The sequence below is a fragment of the Aspergillus saccharolyticus genome (assembly GCF_003184585.1).
Source record: "Aspergillus saccharolyticus JOP 1030-1 unplaced genomic scaffold BP01scaffold_2, whole genome shotgun sequence".
In the NCBI taxonomy this organism is placed as follows: domain Eukaryota; kingdom Fungi; phylum Ascomycota; class Eurotiomycetes; order Eurotiales; family Aspergillaceae; genus Aspergillus; species Aspergillus saccharolyticus.
In genome coordinates, this window is record NW_020290612.1 from 709,882 (window position 1) to 719,188 (window position 9,307).

The 9,307-nt window shown below is 52.0% G+C and overlaps 4 protein-coding genes across 4 annotated transcripts in view; 2 read left to right on the top strand and 2 right to left on the bottom strand.

Annotated features, from left to right (window-relative positions):
- Positions 1-455: 455 nt before the first annotated feature.
- Positions 456-2,151, bottom strand: BP01DRAFT_75843 (glycosyltransferase family 31 protein). The gene is made up of 2 exons (XM_025580082.1): positions 914-2,151; positions 456-854 (listed from the first exon to the last, which is right to left on the bottom strand). The coding sequence occupies exons 1-2, from the start codon at positions 1,994-1,996 to the stop codon at positions 492-494; spliced, it is 1,446 nt and encodes a 481-aa protein (XP_025435330.1). The 5' UTR covers positions 1,997-2,151; the 3' UTR covers positions 456-491.
- Positions 2,152-3,689: 1,538 nt separating this feature from the next.
- BP01DRAFT_400709 (uncharacterized protein) lies at positions 3,690-5,886 on the top strand (the record flags this gene model as incomplete). The annotated part of the gene is made up of 3 exons (XM_025578587.1): positions 3,690-3,709; positions 3,771-4,044; positions 4,240-5,886. 3 exons carry the CDS (start codon positions 3,690-3,692, stop codon positions 5,554-5,556), a joined length of 1,611 nt encoding a protein of 536 aa, XP_025435331.1. The 3' UTR covers positions 5,557-5,886.
- On the top strand, positions 5,605-6,495 carry BP01DRAFT_378916 (uncharacterized protein; the record flags this gene model as incomplete). The annotated part of the gene is made up of 1 exon (XM_025577110.1): positions 5,605-6,495. One exon carries the CDS (start codon positions 5,605-5,607, stop codon positions 6,493-6,495), a length of 891 nt encoding a protein of 296 aa, XP_025435332.1.
- Positions 6,496-9,042: 2,547 nt separating this feature from the next.
- BP01DRAFT_75861 (putative wd40 protein) overlaps positions 9,043-9,307 on the bottom strand; it is a 5,042-nt gene continuing 4,777 nt past the window's right edge. Inside the window, exon 4 of the mRNA XM_025580083.1 lies at positions 9,043-9,304. Coding sequence (XP_025435333.1) covers positions 9,234-9,304 — 71 coding nt within the window. The 3' untranslated portion in view covers positions 9,043-9,233. The remainder of the gene's footprint in view (positions 9,305-9,307) is intronic.

Genomic DNA, 9,307 nt, shown 5'->3' on the forward strand with positions numbered 1-9,307 from the left:
ACTTCTACTCGGCGGTTCTCTTTCCTCATTCGGAACAGCATCGGAATCTCGGAAACGGCGGAATGACCCCCAATTTTCTACCAGTAAAAGTGGGCGAAAGCTCCCCGGGTGCGGTAAACCTACTGCCCAGTATGCCAGTAGGAAGTGGCCGATGTCGCCCGCCCATTAAACGATAAGCCAAGCCAAAGCCGCCAGACGATAAGATACGTTAGACCAAGAGCACCGCACCGCGCGACTTTGTCCCCTTCTGGTAAAGTGGCCAATGGCGCTCTCGGCTGCGATAAGTTATTACCCCTCAGTCAATTGTCAATCCGTCCGACAAATGCAGTCAGTGATAGGTATCTGATTATAAACTATCGTAAGATGTCACATATACAGTGCTATGGTATCAGTTCATATTTACATTCGTCAATGCCATGAGAAATCCCAGATGAAAAAAAAAAATAATGTCCTAACGCCGTTTCTTCTCTTGATAAGACTCTTCCGGCCATTCAGAATTTGCGCGTCGTGCTTGGCTTCACCCACAGCGGCTTCTCACACTGATGCCCATTGCGCCAGTGCTGGATCTTCTCCAGGTCCCATCCCGATGACAGCCGCGTGCTGGCATCATCAAGCAGCTTCTTGGCCCCCAGTCGCACAGTCCGCACGAAAACGCAGTGTCCGGTCGAGTCATACGTGAAACTTAGACAGTCCGGGTGCTCGTGGCACGCAGCCCGACAAGCATCGAAGGAGGCATGACCGGGGTTCTCGGGAGGTTCCTGCCAGCCACCCCAATCGCCGTTGTCCCAGTCGAGGCGCTCATCAAAGGTGCCCAGTTTCAGATAATCGAATAGATCCGCATACAGAAGAGGTTCCTGCCAGACAAAGTGATTTAGTTGAGGGGACCAAAGGGGCGGGAAAGCGCATCACCTACACTGCGATCGCGTTGAGTCTCAAAGTGCATCAACCCAGCCAGATCCGAGATCAAGGTCTTGTGCATACTGATGACGGGCTGGCAATACTGGCTCGCGTCGAACGGAATGCCGTGGAGAGGATGGGGGTTGAACATGGGCCAGAATCCTGAGAGCTCTACGCCTTTCTCATGCAACGCCCAGCCGAGGATCGAATCCCCACAACAATCTGCCTTGACTAACTCCTCGTATTGCTGGCTGAGCGGCGGCTGCGTATATTCTCCGTGGGGCCCGGTCTCTCGCGCCATCAATTTCTTGACTGCAGCCGTTGAAAGCACGAAACCGGAGCCGCCATAGGCGAAATAGGAGATCTCGTCGTGAGCCAGCGGTCGTCCCGGCGCCGGAGATCCCATGTACAAGGGCGCGGAGGGGTCGAATTGGTCGAGGAAGCGGAACATATTGTCCCAGACAACATAGGTGTCGGATTCGATGAAGACAAACCAATCCGCGGTCGGGTTGATCTCATGCGCTCGTTCCACCATGGGCAAGAATTTGAAGCGGTCGAGTCGCCACCCTTGGGAACCCGCCACCGATTTCATTCGGCCATTCTGTAGGGCCTCGTACGCGTCAAAGTCGGACACGTTGGCTCGGAAAGATTCTGGCAGCGTGGCTAGCACGTCGTGCACATGATGGCCTTGAAGCTCTGACTCCCGGTCGGAGACCACAATGAGGTTGGAAATGCAGCGAGTGACGGTGGACAAATGGGCTTTGACGCGATCCAGCGGCTCGGACGCCCCGATCTTCAGCACGATCTGGATGCGCGGGAGCAGATAGGTCGGGAACGAATCGCAGATGTGGTCATCATCGACTTGGTACGGTTGTAAGCGCGCAAAGCGAGTCGTAGTCTCCCACTCCCAGTGATCGGATTCTTTATGATGGAGATCCAGACGGTACAGGGATCGCGGGTCGAAGGGGCCGTTTCCCAACTCCACTTTGAAGATCGAGGCGCCAATGACGAACAGCAGGATCAGGGCGAAGATGTTGGTCGGTTTGCGGGTGAACATGGTCGGGTACGAGCGCCGTCGATGGGCGCTTTCTCGGCCCATGGCGGATTATATGTTGGATGTTCGAGAAAGGCGCGGGGGAGGGAGGTTGGATCAGATACTGTTTCTCGCTTACACCGGGTGAAATGTCAGAAAGACATGGCAGAGCGACGATCGAGCGAACACACGGTGAGAATGACGACACTCGGGAAAGAATGGCGGGGCCAGTGTTTGACGCGAAGCGAAAAGTGATCAACAGGCAAGCCAGCCAGCAGGGTAAGCCAGCAAGCAGGCGATGGGGAAGAGTTTATGTTTTCCCACAGGTTCATAGTGGAGAGCACGAGAGGACCCTGGGTCAGGTAGTGTTAGTGCAGTCAGTTCCACCCGGTAATGAAGGTTAATATCAAGTTATCAACAAAAGAGATCCACCCGGGCTGGAAGTCCGGGAATCGGGAAATCGCGTGGCAAACCAGAGGTGGTGTTTTCTGGTTTTCGACGCTATATTTAGCGGAAGAAAAAAGCACTAGCATCATTTTCTTGCGCGTTGTTGCTGTCTGGTGACCAGTTCCCCCTCCCCCAGTTAGTGTAGTTGAAGCCATGGTGGATGAGAGATAAGTTCAGTGAAGGCACTCTTAACTAGTGGGCAGTGAAGCAAACAGCGAGAGCAAATGGAAAGCGGCAGAAATTCACCGCCAGGCCACACCAAGCAGTGATTGACTGACTAAGATCCACCAGCGGAGCCACTTTGCCTTTTCCTCCACCAATGAAAATCCATCGACAATCTGAAGGAGAGATTGCGACAGCCACAAATGACGAATCCATCACTCCTCGCTTCCCTGGTTGGTTTGGTTTGCTTTGCGGTCACAGGGAGGGAGTCAGTCCCCATGCTGGGGGTCAGCATCATCTGTGACATCCAAGATACCATCATCGTCAACATCATCGTTTTGACCTGAATCTGATATTATTCGATGGCAGAGTGTCTAGCCGCAGTGTCCCACTTCTGCCACGATCAACTGTCTACCCCTAAATGCCTGCCATGGCACCTATCCTTCAGGGGTTGCGATAAGATTACAGGGGAGAGAGACCCTCGAGATCTGGATCCGCATCGAACAGCCCGGCCCTCTGCTGTCACTTCTCAATCGGGATCTGCTCTCCGAACCAAGGGCATATACGGAGTAGTTATTCTTAGATCATTCTTCCCTGGAGAAACTCTCCCCCTTGCCTGCCCACCGAGCCGTGCAAAGTTCTACTCCTGGTGTTGCAGAAGAGTGGAGAATGAAACAGTCCCTGTCTGGAGTATTCAAGCATCGCACACAAAAGTGCGGGACCAGGGTCAAAGCCTACAATGACCTCCAAGTTGTCTTATGATGTAGGAGTGTGTACGGATCCTCTTGGAGGAAATGTATATCCGACCGTCCTGCAGAGGTACACAATCCCGCACTCAGGGCTCATTTAATTTACCCCCTTTTTTTACCTCGCCGATGCCGTCCACTTCCGCCGACTGTAGTTTGGCGCGTCACCCAATCCACGGTGCTTTCTGATACTGTAGTACAGTAGACCTCTAGCCCCCAGTCGGTGATATCCCTATCATAGCCAGGAGTCAGCCCTACACATTCTAACGTGTCGTAAATGGAGAGTATATAGAATCCTCGATTGTGTTTGAACACTTAATCTGGAACTGCACTGAATTGAGAGCGGTACATACCAGTGGCAGTCGTCCTGGATTAACAGCCGGGGGGCAGAATTGGCCCCCACAATGCCGGCCACAGACTATTAGTAAGTAGGCTCATCGTCCTCTCGTGGGATGTGCTGATTGGAGCGAGCTCCCTTTAGACAGCACTTTAGGTGATGTCCCTGTCCACACCTTTGGAGAGCTTCTCGTGGAACTTAAAGCAAAGTATCGAACACTACCACGTGCTGATTACCTTGACTACTTCAAGCAGGCACATTCGATCACAGCCGCTACATTCAGGCCCGCAGTGGAACAACTGTTGCAGGCCTTGGTTGGTTTGGAGAATCTCGGTCCTGCATATATCGCTGGTTTCAAGGAGTATTCGGAAACCGATGAGTACCAGGAGAGATTTCCCGAGTATCAGGCAGCGCGTGATTGGGTGAGACGAAACAAACTGTCAGGGGAAGCGGCCAAGCAACAAGTCCCGTCGCGATACCCACACTATGGAAGTGCACTTCTGACATGCTACAACAGCCAGCATTGGCACCGTGCGCTAAAGACCCTTACCAACAAGTTCTACAAGTAGGAAGATGGTATTGGCGCCCTTAATCGTGCTATCCTAAACCGTGTTCAGAAGTCAAAGAAAAGTAAACATGGCCGCAAGGGGCAGAGAGCCACGATTTCACTTAGCACGGTGGACCTTGAGCAGGCATTGAAGCTTGCCGGCCAGAACTGGTCAATCCCGTCTCCCGAGGAGATTACAGCGGAAAATCTCTTCATTGACCGCGTTCTCGGTACTCTGACCAGTGTACCTGAAAACTCGCAATCGTATGCTGAAACCATGGCCTCAGAGTCCCCAGCTCCTACGCCTCAGCAGTCCAGTCGCTACATCTCCGTTGCTTCCGGGCCGCCCCCTTGGGAGCGCCAGCATACACCGAACAATGCTCGTTCAGAAACTCCGCCCGGGCACCATGCCCGGCATGAGACACCTGCTCCTAGAACCCCGATTGCGACCCGAAGGACTTCCCTTTCTGGCTCGCGGCAGAGCGTGCAGTTTACCCCGGTTAACCAACGCCTCCCGAGCAGCAGCTTTCCACCCTCTCCGACGCCACCATGTGCCACAACCAATACTTATGATCAGCGCGAACCATTGACGTCTCACATGCCACCCGCCCCGTTGAAATCTCGGCACGGTGCCCGGGATGAGACGCTCGTGCCCGCGCGCCCAACCACTCCCGAGAGCAATTCATCCTTAGAGAGTCCAATTACGGCCCCGTCAATGTCTGGACACGGTCCCCGAGACAAGACGCCCCCGCTCGTGAGCTCAGACACAGCCTCGCAAAACAACAAGCGCACAAACGAGGCGCCGACGGCAGGTTCAGAACTTGGGGTGACCGACCAAGAAATCTTGGGAGAGGAAGACCTGCATGGTGAAGAGGAGCCATGTCTATGCCTTACTTCCAGCATATTTGACCAAGCAATACTATCCCAAATTGAAGCAGAGGCCAATAAGAAGCGTCCACTTGGATGGACTACTGAAAGAGCACGGCAGGCCCGAGTGAACTTTCTTAGGAAGCTGGCGAAGCCGCTTACAGAGGCAGAGCAGGATAACAGCCAAATCCGCTCACAGCATCTGGATGAGATCCGCAGAGCCACTGGCCTCTCGGGGCGGGTTACGTATCCAGAGCTTGTTCATCAGCTCGCAGCCCTTGCCAGCAACTGTGACACTGTGGAATCCTGGGATGAATATACCCATCGTAATGCTCAACGCAGCCTGTGGTTCTCCGCACCTGTTTTTGAGCATAATCTGTTCAGCCAGTTTCACTACCAGTCCATTGATGTCCCGCTAAAGATGCCCGTATCAAACGATGGATGGGACTTTTTGATTAGCGACCTTATGAAGCATGTTTCAACTCTGACAGATGACCCGCGATCCCTGCTTGCCTCCTAAGGATATGTGGATATTAATCTCACAAATCCATACTTGCAGACACCCGAAATGCAGCACCTCTTGACCCTCGAGACCCGCATCATTGACCACCATACAACCGCAACCGGGGGTGTACGTTGGGCGATCATGGTGCAGGATATCGGCAGGTACTATCTTGATGTGCTGCTAAGGCCCGATCACCCGCACAACCTCATCGCCTACCCGCAGCCGGCCATTGACACGCGCACCTTGGACGAGGATGAAGCTCCGGCGCCATTCCATGTCCCACTCTCCATGCACCGACCATTTGTCTTCAAGAACAGTCTGACAAGTTTCGTCCCCCTCATGGCAGAAGACAAACAGGGTTGCGATCACTTCCTTCATGGCGCTGGCCGGACGATTCAGGGGTTTGATGATTTCTGTGAGGTGTATGCCCAGTATCTGGACCATCGCGGTGGCGTGCTTCCCTTTCGCTTTGATCACCACATTGATGCGGAGGGGCTTGCTCACGCGCGTCCGGAGGCCTTCTCAATATCCCCTACCCCACTGCCCAGCACATCGCACGTCCGCTTCAAGGTGCCCTGGATGCCTCGGGCCTCTCGAGGTAATGGATCCCGACTCGTCCTACAGCCTACCTTGGTTGTGCCGCGGGATGCGTTGCCCACGGACCGAGACTTTACTGGGACCACCGCCTGTCATACCCGCGTTGATGGTGGTGTCCACTTCGAAGAAGTGCAGCATCACAATACACAAATGACGGCATGCAGCATTGGTCCCTGGGGGGCCTGTTACCCCTTGCGTAAGCTTCCAACTTGGTCAGCATGGCAGTTTGTGCATGGCGTCAATGCACTCTCCGACGCTATTACTGGCCAACGCGACCACCATGCCCTTAAGGTTATCATCATCAAGAAAAAGGCGTTGTACTGGAAACGAGGTCGATTCCACCTTCCCGGCATCTGACACACCAGCATCAATGGCTGGAAACCCTAAGGCAGCGGAGCTGTTAGTGAGGCTACCACCTCCATCTCCCCCTACCGGTTATGATGCGATATTTGATGGCCGAACCTGTGTCCTCAGTGTGGGGAAAGTCCCTGAACAGACAGAAAGGCGAATAGTAAGCAACGCTTGTGCAGACGCGTCACCGGCACTCTTCGAGTCCGGGTCGAACCATAAGGCTAAATCAGGCTCTCATGAAGGATGTTCTCGTATGTAGTGGTTTTTTGTAGCCAGTGCTTGTTCATAAGAACGCTTTATCATCATGTGTTATGAGACCCGCAAAACCAATGCTATGAAATTGAGTGACCTCTCTCACAGAACGCGTAAACGTTTGTCATCCCCTGACTCTACCCAAGACGGCTGTCTCTTTGCGATTTGCTGCCGCCTAATTTGCTGAGATCTCAAAGCAGAGCGGTGAAAGTCGATAATCCCAAGCTTGCAGAGATTGAAATATTTATACGTGAGAAATGGGTGACTCGCAATAAGCAGCGTTTGATCTGGCTTCCACCTGACTTTCGGGCGACAATGTGCAGTTACTAGTGGCAATGCTGTGGTTCTTGGTCATAGATCAGGCGGCTCGACATTTTTGTGGTTAAAATATTGAGTCTCATCCTGTCCTGCATACTACTTTTCAAGTGCTCCTTAACCATCTTCTAAATTACTGTATTTTCTAATCTCTTTGTAAAACAACGGCCTGGGGGCCATGGTCCCTATATAATTTGTGATTTTACCACTTTAAAAATCCAGAACATTCTACATAACCTGTACCAGTTAACGCTGAGCAGAGCTAGACAGGCAATTAGTGGTCCCAGGCTCTTACAACAGCATTATCAACCTCTGCGATGCCAAGGCTGGTTTGCAGATCTGGGCCGGATAGCAATTCATAATTGACCCGCAGGCCGTTAGACCAAGTAATAATCAAAGACTATTAGCGGCCTCCGCAGGCGAACTCGGGTATTACTGATGGGTTAAGTTAATTACTGGATCTACCGTCTTCCCTACCATGTCTTTTTTATCAGATGCCAAGGAGTGTCTTGACTGTACGTAGGTATGGAAGCTAGAATACCCGTCACTTCACCAACGAAGGCAGATGGCTTTCTTGAAAGGCGGTGTTTAGGCTGATCTCGTCAGCGTGATGTATGAATACAGACGCACCCGAAATGTCATTCTACCTTTGATATGGACAGAATGTTTTCCAAACCGTAACCTAAGGATGCCATTAAGCCATTTATGGCTAGTGCCTCAAATACCCGTATTGTAGGAAAAAAAAAAGTTTCGTATTAAGCGTGTAGCAGTAACCAAGATTTCGGTACCAGATACGTCAGATCATCAGAGTGGGTTTGAACACCGCTTTCCTCAATAAACATGTCACCACTCAGAGCTTTGAGTGTTTTCTTGCAAGAAGTTGTCCCATGTATTATGCTCCGACAGATACAGGACTGCCATAAGGATTTCAGAAAATAGGTAAGAATTTCACCCGATTATCCTATATCATTATCACAGAAGAAAGCTGGGATCGGAGTGTTTACCCCTTGACTTGTAGCTAGGTACTCCGGGTTCAGCTGGGGAAAATATGTGGCAAGAGTAAAAACCGAATAGCATCCAAATGGGCATATATAGGACCTACAACCCAGTCCCTCTTTTAGTAAAGAGATTAGAAAATAGAATGAGTAGAAGGCGGTGGATGGAACCCGATTATCAAGACTCGACCGTCACCATACCCAAGAGCGAGGGTACCATTTAGGGTGCTAGAACAGGTAAAGTGGCGATGGTATGGGGGAAGCCATAGAAGCCGTTCACCAGAAAAAAAGACCCAATTGCCATCTATAGCTATCTGGAAATTCGGGCCGTCTGCTGAGAAGGCCACGGATCCAACCGAGCCTGAATGGCCCTCGAGTGTGCGGATCTCCGACCCGGTCTTGGCATCCCAGAGCTTGATCGTCTTACCATGTGAGCCTGACGCCACTGTCAGGCCGTCTGCTGAGAAGGCCACGGATCTAATTGAGTCTGAATGGCCCTCGAGTGTGCAGATCTCCGACCCGGTCTTAGCATCCCAGAGCTTGATCATCTTATCATGTGAGCCTGACGCCACTGTTAGGCCGTCTGCTGAGAAGGCTACAGATCCAACCCAGTCTAAATGGCCCCTGAGTGTGCGGATCTCCGATCCAGTCTTGGCATTCCAAAGCTTAATTGTCTTATCATGTGAGCCTGACGCTACTATTAGACCGTCTGCTGAGAAGGCTACAGATCCAACTGAGCCTAAATGACCCTCAAGTGTGCGGATCTCCAACCCAGTCTTAGTATTCCAGAGCTTGATCATCTTATCATCTGAGCCTGACACCACTGTTAGGCCGTCTGCTGAGAAAGCCACAGATCCAACACAGTGTAAATGGCCCTCGAGTGTGCGGATCTCCAACCCAGTCTTTGCGTCCCAGAGCTTGATTGTCTCATCATATGAGCCTGACGCCACTATCAGGCCGTCTGTTGAGAAGACCACGGATCTAACCAAGTCTGAATGGCCCTTGAGTGTGCGGATCTCTGACCTGGTCTTAGTATCCCAGAGCTTAATCGTCTTATCATATGAGCCTGATACTACTGTCAGGCTGTCTGCTGAGAAGGCCACGGATCCAACCCAGTCTGAATGACCCTCGAGTGTGCGGATCTCCGATCCGGTCTTGGTATCCCAGAGCTTGATCGTCTTATCATGTGAGCCTGACACCACTGTTAGGCCGTCTGCTGAGAAAGCCACGGATCCAACACAGTGTAAATGGCCCTC